Genomic DNA, 21214 nt, shown 5'->3' on the forward strand with positions numbered 1-21214 from the left:
CTCTCTCTCTCTCTTCTCTCTAGTCTAATAAAGTCCCAGTGGTACAGCACCCTCACCACGTGCACCCGCTCACGCCTCTGATCACCTACAGCAATGAACACTTCACACCGGGCAACCCCCCTCCGCACCTACAGGGAGATGTGGACCCCAAAACAGGTAAGACAGACTACACTACACTACACTACACTACACTACACTACACTGGGGCCCAGTTGCGAAATGGTTAACATGGTTTGCAAATTATTAACTCTCCAGCCACTCAGTCCTCAAATCCAAACAGTGATATTCCAGTAATTACCAGTTATTACCAGTTATTACCAGTTATTACCAGTTATTACCTGCAATAAACATTATGACCTAATAGGGTAACTTACTTTCAGTATGTTGTACAGTAGTAAATAATGCTTTGAAAGGTGTCTGGTTGTTTTGTTAGGGTTTTGGGGTCATAATGGTCTCTTATTACGATTGTCCTCACAAAGGAGCAATAATAACGACCCTGCTGCTGTTTAATGCGCCAGTTAATGGCCTTGCTTAATTGAGCTTAGTGTTAAATGAATGAACAAGCTATATTAAGGCCTCAGCACTGGATAGCAACGGAAAGCAACATTCGGAACGCTTTCCTCAGTCAGAGCCATTATGTCTATAGAACTAGGTCCTACAGCAACATGTTTGGAACCCTTCTCAGCATCAAATGCGGAATTAACGATCTATAGCTTGTGATTACTTAAAAAACATTTTTTTTTTACTCTAATCCTAATTGTTCACAATTAGTTTGCCAGTGAGGGTTTTCCTACTTTCTGGATGCACAAAGTTTTCTTTAGGTATCTGTCACTGAACAACGTCTGCTTTCCACATATCCGGCTCCGCCTTGTTGCTTTGGGTGTGACACACCCCGGCAACATACAGGCTGTGGATGGATTCATGAGGCCAGGTTCAATTTCTGCAGAACTCTTAATCTTGGTCCACTGTGGCCATATCGGCACCACCCAAAAACTGCTGCACCGACATGCAGGCCAGGCAGGACCACTGTGAGAGAAGGCACCGGAGACAATAACAGTTCCTCTGCTATGCTGTCTGCCAGGGGAATTGAAACACTTCCTTGTCGCTGTTGTTGTTGTTCCTTTAACGCTCAACACTGGAAAAATGGAAAAGCCATCCTTTCTTTGCTTTCTCTATTTCTCCTTTTTTTTTGGTCTTGAGCGAGTTCTTTTCACGGCAGACCTTTGGAGACCTGTTTTGGGTGGCTTGTGTGTGTGTTTTCTTTGCCCGTCAGCTGCCACAGGAAGTGAAAGCGACATTGGCAAACGTGTGATCGCTTCGCCCTCTGTGCGAGCTGTCCTTATGTCGGACGTCTGTCACTGTTCGTCTTTGTTAAACAGGAAGATGAATAGTGGAACATAAACACTTGTGCTAAAGAGAAGCAGGAGACCAAGGGCCCCTATTTATAACACCTACTTCATAATGGCATAGGCATGTCATAACAGGTGTCATAGACAGTCATAAGAGCCGGTGTCAGTTGAAGACATCTAGGCTAATACAACATGTAACACGGTACATTGGGTAAGCCGACAAGCTATGAAACAAGCTGTTCATGAATAACACGAAGAGACGGTTGTAACATCACTTCATTCATGCTTACGACAGTCAGATAACTTGCTGGGTCAGACCCGGTTTATTCTAGAGTTAAGCTCTACCTGCAGCCCTCTAAAGGAACAGATGTCAATTTCATCTGTATGAGACTGTACACATCGTTTGTTATGTTAGCTTCTAAACCTCAATTATCACACGTTGTTAATCCTCTCATTCAATAGGAGACTAATGTGACAGGATCATGTTGGGGTAGTCCCCCCCCCTCTTTCTTTCTCTCGGTCTCTCTCAACATGTTATGCCACCGTACCGCCTGACTCGGAACAGCTTTGATCAGGACGTGTGATTTAGCACTGCGAACATGCGGGCGCAACCGCACCTCCTCCTCCCTACCCACCCAGCTTTCAGTGATGTTGACTTTGTTCAATTGTGAAACTCACAAAGGATTCATTTAACACTGACTTTTTGGTTGTGGGGGCTGCGATGTTGGGAACAATTTGATAACTGTTTGCCCCTTTACCCTTTCTCTCTCTCTCTCTCCAGGAATTCCAAGGCCTCCACAACACCCAGACATATCTCCCTATTACCCTCTCTCACCTGGTGCTGTAGGCCAGATCCCCCATCCGCTAGGGTGGTTAGTACCACAGTAAGCCACTTTTTATTACTCTCCTTAATGACCCGTCCCTTAATTGTACGTAGTTCTGTCCTTGAGCTGTTCTTGTCTATTGATGTTCTGTATTATGTCATGTTTCCTGTTTTGTGTTGGACCCCAGGAAGAGTAGCTGCTGCTTTTGCCACAGCTAATGGGGATCCTAATAAAATACCAAACACCTGTCATTAAGCATGTTGTACTACTCCAAGCATGCGCTGGTGTTGTTTGTAACTATGTCTAGATGTAGATTAAGAGCATTGAGTTCTGCAGTACCTTACGTTGTAAAATCAGCATCTCTAATGTAACGTAAACGTATAACGTATAACGTAAAATAGTTATCGGTCAGAGGCCATGTCTTCTGGTTTGTTGTGTATGCTAATATAGCTTGGTTTCAGTATTTTCCAGACTGGTAACATCATAAGCAGAGTGCATAGGGAAAGCTCTGTATCCACTTATCTCAAACGGGGTCCTCTCAATTTTGATCAGGCACTGATTTGACTCCTAGCTGACCACATTGCAGAGAGAATGGCTAAGTCTCCCTCTCTACTGCTGTCTCCAGTTTATACATTCAAGCAATGGACTGACTCATGGGCCACAGAAGCACACTGTGGTTTCCTAAACCCCCCTCCAACCCCAACTTTGTGTCGAATGCTATTTTGCATGTCTCTGTATTGTCCAATTAGAGCAATGAACCGTGATTGCCCGTATTTTACCCACAATCCCACATGGGGGCTATCCCTGGGTGACTCTTGTCAACACTTGTTAATATGACAAAAGGCTACAAATGAAGCTCTGTTAATTTAATGTTTTCTCACCGCGATCTAAATACCGGGAGAGGTCCCGAGCGCAGCCGCGGCCCCCTTTCATTTGCTGCACTTTATTTTGGTATAAATTTACATTCATTATTGTTTGTCTTTAGATGTGTAGACCTCAATTAGCGTGATGGCTCCATTAAAGAGTTGCGCTTCGTCTTTAATTATCACAACAAAACACCTACTTCCAGCTCGGGGAGGAAGGGGCCCCCTCTCCGTCGACACCGAGCGAAGGGTTATGAAATTTAATTAGCCATTCGTATCAGATTTGTGGTATTCAAATTGTTTGGAGTTTGCCTCTCCTTTGATCCGCACTCTGCAATCCCCTAGATTTTAGTCCTGATCAAATGAGAATAAAGAGGCCTGCGATCAGGGAGACGGAGAGGGCTTTACCTCCTCTACTTCCATCAACCATGTTTCTTTACCTCCCTCTCTTCTTTGTCCTTCTCCTAGGCAAGGTCAACCTGTTTACCAAGGTTTTAGGCACCCCTACCCGACTGCGCTCACTGTCAACGCATCCATGCAAAGGTGAGTTGAGCCTTGGGAGATAAACACACACACACACACACACACACACACACACACACAGGAGGAGGCTGTGACGCGGAGAGTGCAGCCTCCCGTCTCCACGCTCAAAAGGCCAATCCTCCAGTGTCCCCCACTAATGTGTTGAAATATTAATTATATGTATCACTTTCGAGCTAATGAGGCCCCTGAAGAACATTTACCCTAGCTGCATGTCAGGCACATCTGTAATCGACGGGTTATGTCCTTGCTGCTAGTTTTTAAACAACCAGACACGTTGATATGTAAACGTCTATACACTTAAAAGGAGAGAATGATGCATGCTGGAGCTTGACCCTTGGTTAGTTCTTTGTTGGGCCCATTAGGGTCCAGCTCAAAGGGAGGGCTCTGGACACAAGTGAACTGCGGGGGGGGGGGGGGGGGCACAAATGTTTGTTGTTGTGTTCTTTTTTTAACTGGGCCTGGTTCCCCCGGGGACTGTGCTATACTACTCTGCATTGTTGTTGCTGCATTATGTGTTTTGAACTGAGCCTCATTCTCCCAATACTCTGTATTGTATGGAATGTGGGAAGAGTTAACTGTGGATGACAAGTACCCCATGATTTGTGTGGCTGCTCTTTCCCCATGTCCCTCTCCCCCAGCCCAGAGCAGTATTCACAGGCGTTTCAGTGCAGGCAGCTAGAGAGTTTGGAACTAGGAACCAGGCCAAACTTCAGCTTTATTACAGGCTGATTGGAAAAGCAGCTCCTGAGGGTCGACTGTTCAAACCTCTGTGACGTTGATGGATAAGTGTGAGCGAGGGAGGAAAGGAGAGAGAGGGAGGCCTCGAATGGGGTATAGCAAGGTTAATGTTGTGAAATAGTACCTCACGCCCTTAGTGTTTCGACATTGAACACGTTTCGTGTGCACTCGGGTTCCTCATCTCTCTGCTTTTAATTAAAAGCAGAATAGCACATTCACACTGTTAAAAAAAGAGGATATGTTAGCCAATAGTTTGTCCTCTTTCTTGGTTAGCCTTACATTGAACATGTATATCTTCACGTCTTCACAAACACTTACGCATTTAGGTTGATAGTTTCCATCATCACCTTGATCCAGACAAGCTCATGGCTTTAGTAACTGTTCACTGTAACACAGGCTCGTTATAGCAGGGTTATTATAAAGGCTCTCATTTATAATCGCTACCCATCTATTGGATCCCTCTTCCACTCCCAGCGACTCCCTTAAAGCAGACGTTGCCCCCCCTCTCCCCAGCCCAGCCCTGGTTGCCCTGCTGTCCGGTGCAGTCAGGGTGTGTCTGGTTTCTGGTAGAGCCGGGCAGCCAGACTAACCGAGGTCTGGCAACGTCTAGTGGACCTGTGCTTTAAGTGACAGCTAATTTAGCTCTAATGACGGCCTTTACATTGTGATCATCTTATTTCCAGCGAGGCTAATTGAATCTGCTGGATGGGGGCTAGGGGGATTGGCTGTGGGGCTGGGGAGAGCTAATGCATTCTGATGAGACCTAATTGAATTAGCATAGCTGAATAGGTGGAGGTCTCCGTCTCTGGAGAAAGGGGATTTAGCACGTCCATGTTAAAACTGCAATGGGGGATTTGACAAAAAAAATATGGCCATTTGGGTTGTCAAAGGGGTAGATAAATGGTGCAGAGTTGAAAGGTTTGGATAATTGTGTATATGACAGGGTTTCGGAAGCAAAAAAATGTAAACAGAATTAGAGAATTGTGTCTTGGCTTTTAAAGGGCTTTCTTGCTTAAATATGCCTCAAGACATCCAGTAGTCATGAAGTCCAGTCCATGTCTAATAATCAAATCATATTTTATTGGTCACATACACATGTTCATCAGATGTAGCGAAATGCTCGTGTTCCAACAGTGCAGTAATATATATATTTTTTTTTTTTCTTAAATATTATTTTTTACCCCTTTTTCTCCCCAATTTCATGGTATCTATTTGGTAGTTAAAGTCTTGTCTCATCGCTGCAACTGGACTGGGGAGAGGCGAAAGTCAAGAGCCGTGCGTCCTCTGAAACACAACCCAACCAAGCGGGTTGCCCACTTAACCCAATGCCCACTTAACCCGGAAGCCAGCCGCACCAATGTGTTGGAGGAAACACCTGGTGACCGTGTCAGCGTGCACTGCACCCAGCCCGCCACAGGAGTCGCTAGTGTGCTTTGGGACAAGGACATCCCTGACGGCCAAGCTCTCCCCTAACCCGGACGACGCTGGGCCAATTGTGCGCCACCTTATAGAACTCCTGCTGCGACAGAGCCTGGACTCGAACCAGGACCTCTAGCGACACAGCTAGCACTGTGATGCAGTGTCTTAGACCACTGCGCCACTCGGGATGCCCAGTGCAGTAATATTTAACAATTACATGAGGCCTGAGTGATTGAGATGTCCTGGTCCTGTATTTCACTGGGTAGCCAGATCTTAACAAGAGAACAATCCCCTAGTGCCACATACCGGCCCGATTAGGATGCAGAGGGTGAGTCTCACTTTCGTACATTGCACCCCCTCAATGAGCACCCAGGACCTGTTAAAAAAGACATTCTCTGGAGGAAAAAAGGCGAGCAGGAGAGAGCAGAGTCAGTGGATGGAGCAAATGAAAATACATGATTTGAATAATGGGGTTGGAGCCATACAGGTCCTTCATATCTGGCAGGCCTGTGTGTGACACATGGGAGGAAGTGTAGGCCTCTCGCCCCCTGCCCTTTGATATGTTCCTCCCTCACTCCTCTCTTTCTCTCTCTCTCTCTCCCTTCCTCACTCGCTACCTCTCAGACTTGTTTTTTTTTCTGCGGAAGGGAAGGTGCGCTGGGGCGAGTCATTATACATTAACCAGGCACGGGGATACCGCCTCGCATTGGCAATTAAATGGCCCTGGCTGACACTGGGCCTCTGTTACAGCCAATGACCCACTCCCATCCCTGTCTTTCAGATTGAGACGTAGGAGCCTGGGGGTTGGGGGCTCCCTCTCTCTATCTCGCTCCCCCTCTGTTGGCTAAATTGGGCCACGATGCTGTTCTGTGCTGATGAGGCTGGATGATGCCCCCGCACATCAAAGGGATGGCCGTCATGTTTAAACCATAACCTGGGCCGCGCGGTGGCAGCTGGAGGGAGGGAGGGAGGGAGGGAGGGAGGGGACAGGAAGGTGGAGGAAAGTAGAGAAGGAAGAACATATATATATTTTTTAAATGCACAAAGAAAGGGAGAAGGAAGGAAAAAGAGAGAGAGTAAGGGAAATGCAGCGGCCTAATGATGGCTGATCTGCAGCCACTGTCCCCTCAGCAGATGACATGGCACAAACACAAACGTGTCAGTGATGAAGAGAGGAGAAGGGAGGAGAGAAGAGCAGCAGGAGCGAGAGAGAGAGAGAGAGAGAGAGAGAGAAGAGCAGCAGCGGGAGAGAGAGAGAAAACACACTCCCCAGAGATCGCCTGCAACAGAAACTAGTTGTTCCTGGCGACCTGATGCTCATCATTATATTCTGGCTCCAAGCCATGCAGCCAGACACATCCAGATAATGAGCTGTTAAAGAAGAAAAATAATAAATTATTCCTCCTTTTTCCCCCTCCTTCATCCTCCACTCTTTTTCTACGATTTGTGTACGGTCATGCGTAGCTGGGGCATATATATACTCTACACTCACATTCAAATAATCTTACATAGACATAATTACTCTCACTCACTCATCACACACACAATTGTGTTGCTCATTGCTTTGTGAAGTGAATCCATATATGCGGGTTATTGCCCTCAATCAGTGTAGCTAATGATACTGGTGTTACGAAGATGTCGAGTAGGGGGATAAAGAATAACACCATTAGTAATCCAGATCTAGCATGAGGCCCAATGGAATATAGCAATGAGGCCCAGTGGAATATAGCAATGAGGCCCAATGGATTCTAGAATGAGGCCCAGTGGAATCTAGCAATGAGGCCCAATGGAATCTAGAATGAGGCCCAGTGGAATCTAGCATGAGGCCCAATGGAATCTAGAATGAGGCCCAGTGGAATCTAGCATGAGGCCCAATGGAATCTAGAATGATGCCCAGTGGAATCTAGCATGAGGCCCAATGGAATCTAGAATGAGGCCCAGTGGAATATAGCAATGAGGCCCAATGGAATCTAGAATGAGGCCCAGTAGAATCTAGCAATGAGGCCCAATGGAATCTAGAATGAGGCCCAGTGGAATCTAGCATGAGGCCCAATGGAATCTAGAATGAGGCCCAGTGGAATCTAGCATGAGGCCCAATGGAATCTAGAATGATGCCCAGTGGAATCTAGCATGAGGCCCAATGGAATCTAGAATGAGGCCCAGTGGAATATAGCAATGAGGCCCAATGGAATCTAGAATGAGGCCCAGTAGAATCTAGCAATGAGGCCCAATGGAATCTAGAATGAGGCCAAGTGGAATCTAGCATGAGGCCCAATGGAATCTAGGATGAGGCCCAATGGAATCTAGAATGAGGCCCAGTGGAATCTAGCATAAGGCCCAAAGGAATCTGGAATGAGGCCCAGTGGAATCTAGCATGATGCCCAATGGAATCTAGCATGAGGCCCAGTGGAATCTAGCACGAGGCCCAATGGAATAGGCCTAACACAGAAAAAGGTGCCTTGCCCATGGTTAAAGCTAAGGCCTAGGAGCTGAAGATGTTTAAACATGACCTCAGTTTTGACATCAGCTTACACCACAGATTGGCATAAGACCCCACATACCTGTAGTTTGCCACATTGCAAAGGGGCCAAGATATCCTGGAACTTGTATTTGTCATCCACAGTCCGGAGAAGAGTGGCAGCACTACACACTGACTTGCCATTGGAGGAAGACACTATTTTGGCTCAGCTATAGAAGCATGTGAGGACTTGTTAAAGCCTATTAGAGTTGAAGTGTCTGTATGGGCCATTTTGGCAGAAAATGACTGTCCTGTCCTTCCATTTGAAACTCTTCCCACTTCAAAACAAAACAGCTCTCATTTTTAAAATGAATATTATGAAATATGACTCGTGATGTGTAGTGTGTGTGTGTACTGGGTAACTGTTTCCATGTGATCGTGAGATACAAATTCTGTGAAACTCATGGACCGAATCCTTTCTTGATATACGCGAGCGAAACTCAAGCTTTTGTGTAAGTCATGCATTGAATCTCAATGACAGATTTGCACAAAAATCCAACTTTCCCGCTCGAACCTCAAGTTAGGATTCGGCCCTATACGAGGAGCATACTCTGTCTCTGTTTGTGTCTACATGTGTCCATCTTCCATTTCACACGTGTCCACTCTGACGATTTACACAGTTTTCTGTCCTCCAGGTTCCCTCACCACATGGTCCCCCCTCATCACAGTTTGCACCAGACCGGCATCCCCCACCCCGCCATCGTCACGCCCAACGTCAAGCAAGAGTCCTCCCACAGCGACATCGGCCTCAACAGCTCGTGAGTACACACATCTGCACACACACACACACTCACCTCTGCTTATTTTTTACCATTGTAAACTAAACGGCAGTAGAGGAAAGCTTGGCACTGGTGTTGTTGTTCTAAATTCTACCATTACAATAAGCTGTTTAATACCAATTCTGGGTATTTGCCAACCATACAGTACTATACTGTACACACTCCACAGGAAACACCAGGACTCGAAAAAGGAGGACGAGAAGAAGAAGCAGCCCCACATCAAGAAGCCGCTGAACGCCTTTATGCTCTACATGAAGGAGATGAGGGCCAAGGTGGTGGCCGAGTGCACATTGAAAGAGAGCGCCGCCATTAACCAGATACTGGGACGAAGGGTGAGAGAGAGAGAGAGAGAGAGAGAGAGAGAGAGAGAGAGAGAGATGGCACCGCCATAGACACAGACTCGCTCATTTTACACATACAGCTTGGTAACTCCCTGTACAAGGGACTATGCATAGGGCAGGTAGCCTAGCGGTTAAGAGCGTTCGGCCAGTACACCAAAAGGTTGCTGGTTCGAATCCCTGAGCTGACTAAGTGAGAAATCTGTCGATGTGCTCTTGAGCAAGGCCCTTAACCATACTTTCTCTGGATAAGTGTCTGCTAAATGAATAAAATGTCAAATGAAAATATCCACCCCACACCCTGTATGGTTTAGTTGACTATAGTCCTGCTACTGGGTCTGGTAGACAAAGGCAACATGTCTTAGTTTGTCTCTACTTCTCACTGCTCTTGACTGAACACTGTCTTCTTCTACTGTTGACACTTTTTGCACTCTTCTCTTTCTATTATGTCCTTCCCCCTGTCCTCCCCTCCCTCTCTCTCTTTCCACGTGTCCGTCTGTAGTGGCACGCCCTAACGCGAGAGGAGCAGGCGAAATACTACGAGCTGGCCAGGAAAGAGCGACAGCTTCACATGCAGCTCTACCCCGGCTGGTCTGCACGAGATAACTATGTAAGTTTTTAAGTTTTCAACACGTACCTCCTGTACTTCTCCTCTCCACAAGGACGTGTGTCTGGGATGAGTGCTCTTACTGTTCCGTCTGAGCTGAGAGCTCACCTCGCTAGCAATGCCTGTTGACTGCTTCCCTAGACACCTCAGCCAATGGAATCTACAATATACTTTACAGTAGATTTGCCGGGCTAAATAGAACAGGGTCGAAAGTCCCTGGAATTCTGATGCTGATAGGAAGTTTCTCTCCCAGCGTTTGCTGTGCGTCCAGCAGTTCAGGGGTCATCGTATACCCCTGCAAAGGTCAGGTTGGCCAGTGAAACTTTGACTCCTCTCAGCCTGCACAAAGCATTCTGCAAATCTGACTCCCTCGCGAGAAACCAACAAAGCCTCTACGATGGTCACTAAACGAGAGGAAAACAAGTCAAAAGATACAGAAAGGGAGAAGAGGGGAAATTCTGCAATGTCTTGTAGTGGCAGTTAAAACTGGCGGGCAGAGAAAGAGTTTAGAGAATGAATGAATAAACGAACAGAAAGATGGGCCCGTTTTCATTTCACGTGTCAGGTCCTCTGCAATATAATAACTAAGGTTCCTGTCTATTTCTCTTGTTTTGGCGGCTAACCAACAGGGCAAGAAGAAGAAGAGGAAACGGGATAAGCAGCCAGGAGAGGGCAATGGTAAGTGAGCGGCAGTTCTCTCTCCTGTTAGGAGACCCTTCATGTGTTCAGGACTGTGTGACATCGTGCACTATAATAGTCCAGCCCGTTATTTCCCCCCCTCTACTGCTTTTTATTTTATTTCTGTGTTGACGTGCTCGTTTTTTTTCTACTACATAGTTATGCTACACGTAATGCAATATGTAAATGGTAGACTTGCTTGTTACCCCCTCCTTCCATTCCCCACCTCCTCCCATAGCCTTCCCCAGCTAATAACGTTGAATATGCATGACCCCCTCCCTTCCCCAGCCTCACCCCCCCCCACCCCACCCCACACACACACACACTTTGCCCCCCAGCATTTATGAAACGTTGATATGTGTGTTTTGAGAATGTGAAATTGAAGCGTAACGATAGTTATTAACATTAACTTTGCCAGTGTTGTGTGTCTGTGTGTTAGAATGCCTGTGCCCTGCAGATAGACTGTGCTTGTGTGTCTGCGTGTTATAATGCCTGTGCCCTGCAGATAGACTGTGCTTGTGTGTCTGTAACCTGGGCCGCCCCTGCTTGTTTTCATGCATGCTTTTTAATCACCCCGAAAAAGGGGAAAATAATCACCCACTTCTTAAAATTAAGGAGGTTTACTAATTCTATTACTTCTTCATTTGATATTCTTATTATTCACATTCTTCTGATATTCCATACTGTGGGTTGAGAAGGAGAAATGCGGAATATGAAACTGTATTTTACTCTCGTTTACGTGACGATCCCCTCTTGAAGGCCTCTTCATCTGTTCTTTTTTTCAGAACACAGAGAATATTTTCCAAACCCTTGCCTTTCACTCCCTCCGATTACAGGTGCTAATGTCATTTTGAGTCTTAAATTACTCATTTGTTTTTTTTTCTCCTCTCTTTTCAGTTTATTATGTATTTATGCATGTGAAATATATTTGATTTAAAATACATTTTACTTTAAGCTAAATGCAATACTTTGAAGGATGTTATATGCTTTCTTTGCTGCTTTCTTTCTTAAAATGTTTCTTATGTTTATCTATTTGACCATTTTTATTTACACTAGCAAAAGTATGTTTTATTTTTATATACTTACATATTTATTTAATGACGCTTCTGTTTTTAAGCCATTTATTCTAGAACAATCTTCCCCATTTGGCCAAATCCATATGTTGTATATATTTCTAGTGGTGGCTGTTAAGTTAACGTAATCTTAATGTTGAGTATGACCCAGAGATTTTACGCCAGTCCGGGTAAACCTCCTTAATCTATTTGCTTCAGTAGCTGTGCTTGTGCCTTTGCCTGGGCCAGAATGAGTTGGGCCTATTCCCCTTCTACGCGGTCTCTGCTCAATCTAAGGCCTGGATTCACTCGCCATAGGATTCCTCCTTTAGCCCAGCTGTCACTTTGCTCTACATTGGGATTATTAAGCCACTATGGTAGAAAACCGTGTGCCAGGTGTTTGAATTCAGGTCTAAGCACAGTAGTAGTGCCCTTGCTGCATTCAGTAAGGTTGAACCCTTTAATGCTGTCCCTGGCTGAGACTAACCCAAACCTCCACTTAGTGGAACAGTCAGATACTGCCGCCTCTTCCTACCTACCACCTCTAGCCTCTCCTTCTCAAATATGCTGATTAAAAGTAGAACTATGAATGGCACTTGGCAGAAATGTAATCAAGTCTGCATTATTTCCCCCATCATATTCTGCTCCTTTAACAAATACCGATGCTCTTTTTATTGGCTTTAACCTTCTATTAAAGGGGAAATGACTATCCTTTTGTTCCACTTAATCTTTGCGCATTTATGCACTTGTTCTCTTTTTGCTTGCGGTTTGATTACTAACGTCTGAAAGACTAACGGTGTCTTCTGACAGTCCTTTCTGTAAAGACATACTGCATCTTTTTTTAATTAGGGGGGAAATTAGCTAGATATGCCACGATTACGGAGCTCACAGTCTCACTGGTTTCCGTTTTTTTTCTCCTTTATTTCTCTCCTCTTTCTCTTCCCTCCCTTTTTGGTTATTCTTCCTCCTGTCTGCTGGCTTCCCTCCCTGTTGTGGCATCAGACCTGAGCGCTCCTAAGAAGTGTCGAGCGCGCTTTGGGCTCGATCAGCAGAATAACTGGTGTGGCCCGTGCAGGTGTGTATGGTGTGTGCCGGCGTGAACGCCGGGGGCCAGGTGACGGCTGCTCGCTGAGCTGGGACTTACTCCTTCCCTCCCCGCCTCCCACTCTCCTTCCTTCGCCAGGCTGTCGCCACCTCCCGACTCTTCCTCCAACCCAGCCCTGCTAGTCTGGCCTGCCTCTTAGTTGTGTTGGGAACAGGGCTAACAGGGTATGCGTTAATGTCCGTGTGTGTGTGTGTGTGTTTGTTGGTGTGAGTAGTGTTTGTCTGTACCCAAGTCTAGATTGCAGCATATAGATAGATTTGGGGTTGGGTGGGTCCTATAGGGCATATTCTCATAATGAGGGGCAGGCCTCATCAGACTGGGTCTGAGAGGAGTTGGAGACGCGATGGCCTGGACTGTGTGGAGGAGGTCCCAGTGTTGGCAGCCCAAACCTAAGCCTTGGCTATATGTTGTCTGTCCAATGACGTGTCCATTTTCTGTGTTTTTGTACCGTTTGTGTGTCTACCTCTTTGGCTAACAGATGCAAATGCCCCAAAGAAGTGTCGTGCCTTGTTCGGGCTTGACCAGCTGAGTTTATGGTGCAAACCATGCAGGTATACCCCTGTAGTATCTACGGGAGGACAACCGTAATGACAATCACTTCCTTCTCTTACGTCTTCTCAACACGTCCGTCTAAAACAGATGTGTGTTATGTTTCCTTCAATGTGTTAATTGATGACGCCAACGTTCTATCTGTTCCTTCTCCTGATTGGGGGATTTTCTGCTAGAACTTCTCCTATCAGGTCATTTCACTTCTTTTCTTTGGAAACTAGAAGCCCCATCGCAGAAAATGGATTTACTCTCATCATTTGTACTCTATCTCAGCAATTCTAACATTGTAAGGGAAGGTCCTTGTTGCAACATTGAACACAATCACATTTAGGAGAACCTTGGGCCTTTTTGTTGTAATGTCATTTTAAAATGGAACACATGAATGGTTTATGATACTATTCTTCTGGCAAGTTGAAAGGTTGAAATCCATTTTCTATCCAGGCTGTATGTAAGTGCCTGACATCCAAGCTGTTTTAAGTGTCTGTCTGAATTGGCCTTCTTGATAACCTTGTCGTGCTAAGGTTTACCCTGCTTCTCAGAGGGCACCAGAGTGACTTTCTTCTATGCCCTCTTCCTCCTTCTCCTCCTCTTCTTCTTCCTCCAAACTCCTCTCCAATAACCCTTAATTAGTCCCTACCTGTTGTCTTTCTGTTCTGACACAAGCAGTCTTTGAATTGGGAATGTTTTCATGGTAGGTATCTGTTTCTGTTAAGTAATATCCTTCTCCGTGTCTGGCTTGCACTGTGTCCCCACCTCTACCCTGACCATTGTGACGCTCCGTTTGATACTCTGCATCACCAGGGTCAACCCAGGGCATGCGACCTATCAATACATTTCATTTTTCTCCTTTTTTTGTTTTCAACATTGACCTGTAGTTATCACGACAGAAAGTCTATCTGGCATTTTGTCATTGCCTTGAAAACAGCTCATAAGATATTGAGTTATCGTGCCAAGTCACTTTTCATGTCCAATTCTAAAGGTTGATTTCATATGGTGTCCAGTTGAAGTCAACATCCAATTCAAGTCCTCCACAAGGCCTGCTGAACTCAATTAGCAATGCTCCACACTCAGCTTCTACTGTAGTGCTGTTCCAGATTGAAAATAAGACGTCAACAGTTGATCACATTGATATACTTGCTGTATTTCCTGGTCTAGTCTGTGAACGTAACGGGTAGATGATGAGTAGGGCAGCAGCGGGGTGTCAGAGGGCCGGGCTTGGAAATAGCCAGGGATAAATCCTGCTTCGTTTAAGGAGCCAAGAGGTTAACAGACCCCACCGGGCTCCATTTCCTGAAAGATGCATCAGGCGTAATTCCCCTGGAGATGGGGAAATCAATATGTTACACAGGCACATACTATCAATCGATATGTCTGTTAAAAAATATATTGATATTAGCTCATTTGTAGCGATTTGACAGGCAGTTAGCACTTCAGCACTGGCAGAGGAAGAGATACAGACTGGCACTGGCAGAGGAAGAGATACAGGCTGGTACTGGCAGAGGAAGAGATACAGGCTGGTACTGGCAGAGGAAGAGATACAGACTGGCAGAGGAAGAGATACAGGCTGGTACTGGCAGAGGAAGAGATCCAGACTGGCACTGGCAGAGGAAGAGATACAGGCTGGTACTGGCAGAGGAAGAGATACAGACTGGCAGAGGAAGAGATACAGGCTGGTACTGGCAGAGGAAGAGATCCAGACTGGCACTGGCAGAGGAAGAGATACAGGCTGGTACTGGCAGGAAGAGATACAGGCTGGTACTGGCAGAGGAAGAGATACAGGCTGGCACTGGCAGAGGAAGAGATCCAGACTGGCACTGGCAGAGGAAGAGATACAGGCTGGTACTGGCAGAGGAAGAGATACAGGCTGGTACTGGCAGAGGAAGAGATACAGACTGGCACTGGCAGAGGAAGAGATACCGGCTGGCACTGGCAGAGGAAGAGATACAGGCTGGCACTGGCAGAGGAAGAGATACAGGCTGGCACTGGCAGAGGAACAGATGCAGGCTGGCACTGGCAGAGGAAGAGATACAGACTGGCACTGGCAGAGGAAGAGATACCGGCTGGCACTGGCAGAGGAAGAGATACAGGCTGGCACTGGCAGAGGAAGAGATACAGGCTGGCACTGGCAGAGGAACAGATGCAGGCTGGCACTGGCAGAGGAAGAGATACAGGCTGGCACTGGCAGAGGAAGAGATACAGACTGGCACTGGCAGAGGAAGAGATACAGGCTGGTACTGGCAGAGGAAGAGATACAGGCTGGCACTGGCAGAGGAAGAGATACAGACTGGCACTGGCAGAGGAAGAGATACAGGCTGGTACTGGCAGAGGAAGAGATACAGGCTGGCACTGGCAGAGGAAGAGATACAGACTGGCAGAGGAAGAGATACAGACTGGCACTGGCAGAGGAAGAGATACAGGCTGGTACTAGCAGAGGAAGAGATACAGGCTGGCACTGGCAGAGGAACAGATGCAGGCTGGCACTGGCAGTAATAATAGTACCACACAATACTCATACAGGGTCTTTGACAGCCAAGCAGACAACTCCCTTTCTCTTGCTTTTCAGTTGACATTTCCCTGTGGTTTTACTCTTTCTCTTTTGTTGTGTGCTTGTTCTCTTTGTGTAATTGTCAAATCTCACAAGTGCATGCCTTTTTGTCCAGCATGCCATCAGTGTAAGGTATGTGTGGTTGTCAAAATATATATTTTTCTTCCCCACTCTCCCTTTCTCTTCATTCCTCTCTTATCAGTTCTCACTGATCGATCCCCCCCTCTTTTTTCCCATCTCATTCTCTCTCTCACAGTATTTATGTGAACCCTTTACCTGAAGGAGTACAGGCAGGGTATAACTTGACAAACAGGCCTTACCCTTGATTGAACGATAGAACAGAGAAGGCTAGCTGAACCAAAGCATCGTTTCTATCACTCACTTCTGCCCGCCTCCCTCCCTCCCCACCTCCCAATTCTGTTCTTTCTCCTTCTTGCTCATTGTCCCTGTGAGCTAGTAACACAGTCTGAACCACAGTGTATTTGCCCTCGAGGCACGCACAGACCTTGTGATAAGGAGTTGTTGTTGTTGATGGCAGGGTGAAACGAGATGGGTAGAGGCTCCCCCCTCTGTCCATCCTTGCCTCCCTGCACCCCATATGAACATAGCACGTGCACAGCCCCCCCCCCCCCCCCCCCGCCTCTTGAGTGATAGCTCAGTGCAGTTGCATTGTGGGCCGTTCCACAGAGAAAGATGGGTTGGCTGCAGGCGTGCCAGACAGGGGAGAGTCCTGACCCGAGCAGGAATGCAACCATTATACCGTGACCCTCATACACACGTCTTAGGGGCAGGTGCAGCGTAGTGGGGATCCCCCTAACCTCTTACCTCAACATCTGAACTCTCCCCCCTAAGGAAAGGAGAGACAGAGAGAGAAGTAAGGATAGTGGAGGAAAGAGAGGGAATTCAGGATAGTGGAAGAAAGAGAGAGGGAGAAGTCATGATAATGAAGGGAAGTGAGGAGGGAGGAGAGAGAGAGAGAAGTCAGGATAATGAAGGGAAGTGAGGGGGGAGGAGAGAGAGGGAGAGAGAAGTCAGGATAATGAAGGGAAGTGAGGAGGGAGGAGAGAGAGAAGTCAGGATAATGAAGGGAAGTGAGGAGGGAGGAGAGAGAGAGAAGTCAGGATAATGAAGGGAAGTGAGGGGGAGGAGAGATAGAAAGAGAGAAGTCAGGATAATGAAGGGAAGTGAGGAGGGAGGAGAAAGAGAGAAGTCGGGATAATGAAGGGAAGTGAGGAGGGAGGAGAGAGAGAGAGAAGTCAGGATAGTGGAGGAGAGAGAGAGAGAGAAGTCAGGATAGTGGTGGAGAGAGAGAGAAGTCAGGATAGTGGAGGAGAGAGAGAAGTCAGGATAGTGGCGGAGAGAAAGAGAGAGAAGTCAGGATAGTGGAGGAGAGAGAGAGAAGTCAGGATAGTGGCGGAGAGAAATAGAGAGAAGTCAGGATAGTGGAGGAGAGGGAGGAGAAAGAGAGAAGTCAGGATAGTGGAGGAGAGAGAGAGAAGTCAGGATAGTGGCGGAGAGAGAGAGAGAAGTCAGGATATTGGAGGAGAGGGAGGAGAGAGAGAGAAGTCGGGATAGTGGAGGAGAGAGAATGAAGTCAGGATAGTGGAGGAGAGAGAGATAGAGAAGTCAGGATAGTGGTGGAGAGAGAGGAGAGAGAGAGAGAAGTCAGGATAGTGGAGGAGAGGGAGGAGAGAGAGAGAGAAGTCAGGATAGTGGAGGGAAGAGAGGAGGGAGGGGAGAGAGAGAAGTCAGGATAGTGGAGGAAAGAGAGGAGGGAGGGGAGAGAGAGAAGTCAGGATAGTGGAAGGAAGTAAGGAGGGAGGGGAGAGAGAGAAGTCAGGATAGTGGAGGGAAGAGAGGAGGGAGGGAAGCGAGAGAAGTCAGGATAGTGGAGGGAAGAGAGGAGGGAGGGGAGAGAGAGAAGGTAGGATAGTGGAGGGAAGAGAGGAGGGAGGGGAGAGAGAGAAGTCAGGATAGTGGAGGGAAGAGAGGAGGGAGGGGAGAGAGAAGGTAGGATAGTGGAAGGAAGAGAGGAGGGAGGGGAGTGAGAGAAGGTAGGATAGTGAAGGGAAGGGAGGAGGGAGGGGAGAGAGAGGGAGGACTAGTATCTCGGAAGAGCAGGTTGATCCTGGCAGTAGCTCTTCACCACGGCCAGCTCTTTGGTTGAGTAAAGATCAGAACTCTGTGAGGAAACGTTTAAAAGATGAGGGAAAATAGTAACAATAAAGGGAGTTGTCTTGAGATTCGCCAATAAAACCATTCTTCATTCTTCTTTATTCTTCATCCATTTCTCATCCATCATTTTCATCCTCCTGCTGCCTCTCCTTGTTCATCATCATGTCTGTCTGTTTGGTGTACTGTGTGTATGTCCTGGGAATCTGAGCAGGCCACATGTAGCCTTGATCCTCAGCCAGGCTGTAGTGTTGGCAACCACTTAAATGCACCAGAAAACAACAATAATGTAACGCCCAGAAATAGGTTTTTAGATGTTATCTTTAAGACATTGACGGCATGCATAATGCCAGTGAAACAAGATGGTGCATTTATGTTGACTGCTAAGGCTCGGCTATTGCCCAGCAGATTGTTGTCAGTTCTGGGATGTCCTGCTAAACAAAACCCGTCTTTCTCTGTCCCCCATCTCCAGGAGAAAAAAAAAGTGCATTCGCTACATCCAAGGTGAAGGTAGCTGTGCCAGTCCTCCCTCTTCGGACGGCAGCTTACTAGACTCCCCCCCATCCTCCCCCTCCTCGGTGGCCCCCTCCCCCTCCTCGAAAGAGTCCAGACCTCAGACTGAACAAATGCAACCTCTCTCACTGACTATGAAACCGGCCCACCAGCCTCTCCACTACCCGCACCGGCACCTCCTGCCTGGGCATCCTCCTCCGCCATCTTTGGTTCTGCTGGGAAACTCTGCTGCTGCAGCGGGCAAAACGCCTGGTGCAGCCCACAACGGAGCGCGCGGCGACGTCTCGTCCTCGCGGCAGCCGGGCTCCTCGGGCGCCGCCCTGGCCAGGCCCTTGGCAGCATCGCTGTGTCATTCCCGCTCGCTACACCCCAACTCCACGGCCCCTCAGCCTCTGTCGCTCGTTACCAAGTCTATAGAGTAGATCCCTCCTTATTCACTCCTTCCTTCCTTCCCCTTTTTCTAGCTCTGCACCCTTCATTCTTTTCTCTTTGTTTCGTTCAATCTTTTTTTTCTGTTTCTGTGCCATAAGGCTTTGAAAATGTGTTACTGTTTTATCAAAGTTCACTGGTCAATATTTGACCCATCATTATTGAAAAAATATAAATATTATAATGAAATAATAATCCAATGAGCTGTAGAGTATGGCTTTGTGAATCTGCCAAAATTCTTCTGAACTTCTGTTCTTCTCTTTATTTTGTAGTGTTAAACAGAAAATTGTTATTTAGTTCCACTTAAACGTGTTTCAATGACAAATATAAAGCAAATGGTAGATTACATGACTATTCAATGACCCCTTTTCTTGAAAGAGTTGGTTCTCCTTCATTATTTGTATTAAATACGAGCTTGCGAACCAATCATTGGAGGGTATGAGGATCGTGGAGACACCTCTCTTACTGAGGAACAACTTTAATTGTGATGTTACTTGTTCTTCTTTAAATGTACAGAACTATTTGGTGGGTGGGTTGGGGGGGGGGGGGGTTACTGTGTTAATGTGCATCGTTCCATTGCGTTGTCTTTTTTTGGGGGGGGGTTTAACTTTGGGGGTGGAGTCAGGTGGGGTGGGTGGAGTCAGGTGGGGTGGGTGGAGTCAGGTGGGGTGGGTGGGCGGTTGGAAGGGAGATGGGGGGAAGTCTATTGGGGTGGGTGGGCGGTTGGAAGGGAGATGGGGGGAAGTCTATTGGGGTGGGTGGGGGGTTGCGGTATTCAATACAAAATGTCACAACGCTAGGACCAGTAGTATTTATTGCTTTAGAGATTGCTTGTTGTATCTTGTATGTTGTCCATTTTAAAATCTGTTCTTTTTCTTAATACATTGTACAAATATTTTTTTCTTAACGGAAGCAACTATATAAAAACTTCATTTTTTTTTCTTCACTGAAAACCTGGATTCCACCCCATGTGCTGTGTAGATTTCACGAACAGAGGTATGCACAACTTCATTTCAACAAATGCGTCTATAAGCCATTTTACAAAAGAAGAAAAGAAACTTGAAACACCAAGGGACAGTGGGTACCGTGTCTTCAGTCGTTTGGGGAAGTGTCTAAAGCCCTTCTTTTTTATTGCACAGTCCCATCTCTACCGGACTGTAGATTTGTGTACAGATTTTCCGTGCCAAATTTTGTGATAATTTTCTCTCCTGCCTCTAATCACGCTGTAGGGGTTTCAGTTTGTGTTCGTTTATTTTCTTTGTCTTTCTTTTTTCATACTTTGCTGTGACGTTACATAGATTGCTATGTATGTAGTATAAATGTTGCTATAACAAATGTGTTTGGTAGCAAATTGTCAAATATACAAATTTAAATTTCAACTGAATAAAAGACAGACATTATACTGTATAAACCCACATGGGCCAAATTGTGTATATTATTAGGAGGTTCATAAAAAACTATGAAATAACTACAAAAAAAAATACACAAACTGCCACTTTTAAGTACACTACTACACATAGGTAGATAGAAAAAATAGGCATGTTGATGTTGCAAGAGGCTGTAAAAAAAAAAAAAAAAGCTACAAGAGAATCATCCACTCGGTACCATTGTAGTTGACATGACGCGACTGTAACCTGTCGATTTCTTCTCTGGTTTAATAAGATGCTAATGATGAAAAGTTTTTGAATGTTTCCTTAACGGCTGTGATGTTCCTGTTCTATTTTATGCTCTTTTTTCTTTTTTTTTTTTGTTCTTCTGTTATTTTAAATGGTTCCAAAACCACGTTTTTGTAATGAATCAATGTTTATGCTGTACAGTCTCTGTAGCATGCAGTTCTGTATTAATAAAAGCGACTTAGTATGTGCAGATCAATCTGTTGTCTTAACTTTTGTGATGGAATATGTGAGGGCAGCAACTCAATGAGAGATTTCACTAGTGTGAAAGGTTCCAAAAGCCGGTTTCCCTGACACAGATTAAGCTTAGTCCTGGACTAAAAAGTATTGTCAAAGTCAATGGAGAATCTATTGAAATAGCTTTTCAGTCCAGGACTAAGCTTAATCTGTGTCTGGGAAACCGCAGTTAAGGGTATGCATCAGTAGCTATGTGTTTGGCAGGGGGGAAAAACGATCATCTTTGCTACTTCCAAGGAAATACTATTTGATTTTGAAAGAAGTACCACGAAAATGATTTGCA

At 46.1% G+C, this 21214-nt stretch overlaps 1 protein-coding gene across 50 annotated transcripts in view; it reads left to right on the forward strand.

The window, feature by feature from the left end:
* LOC110491462 (transcription factor 7-like 2) overlaps nucleotides 1-20893 on the forward strand; it is a 114132-nt gene extending 93239 nt beyond the window's left edge. For 2 of the 50 annotated variants that reach the window (XM_090202063.1, XM_036946344.2), the window contains 11 exons: nucleotides 24-156; nucleotides 2131-2233; nucleotides 3505-3579; nucleotides 8875-9012; nucleotides 9203-9365; nucleotides 9874-9981; nucleotides 10608-10656; nucleotides 11442-11492; nucleotides 12711-12783; nucleotides 13993-14053; nucleotides 18552-20893. In XM_090202063.1, coding sequence (XP_090058189.1) covers nucleotides 24-156; nucleotides 2131-2233; nucleotides 3505-3579; nucleotides 8875-9012; nucleotides 9203-9365; nucleotides 9874-9981; nucleotides 10608-10656; nucleotides 11442-11492; nucleotides 12711-12783; nucleotides 13993-14035 — 936 coding nt within the window. In that variant the 3' untranslated portion in view covers nucleotides 14036-14053; nucleotides 18552-20893. Of the gene's footprint in view, nucleotides 1-23; nucleotides 157-2130; nucleotides 2234-3504; nucleotides 3580-8874; nucleotides 9013-9178; nucleotides 9366-9873; nucleotides 9982-10592; nucleotides 10657-11441; nucleotides 11493-12710; nucleotides 12784-13291; nucleotides 13366-13992; nucleotides 14055-18551 lie in introns of those variants that run through there. The other 48 variants (XM_090202068.1, XM_090202070.1, XM_036946317.2 and 45 more) reach the window with 40 other exon arrangements.
* Nucleotides 20894-21214: the final 321 nt, after the last annotated feature.

This window comes from Oncorhynchus mykiss, chromosome 16, assembly GCF_057628025.1.
Source record: "Oncorhynchus mykiss isolate SJ-2025 chromosome 16, ASM5762802v1, whole genome shotgun sequence".
Lineage (NCBI taxonomy): Eukaryota > Metazoa > Chordata > Actinopteri > Salmoniformes > Salmonidae > Oncorhynchus > Oncorhynchus mykiss.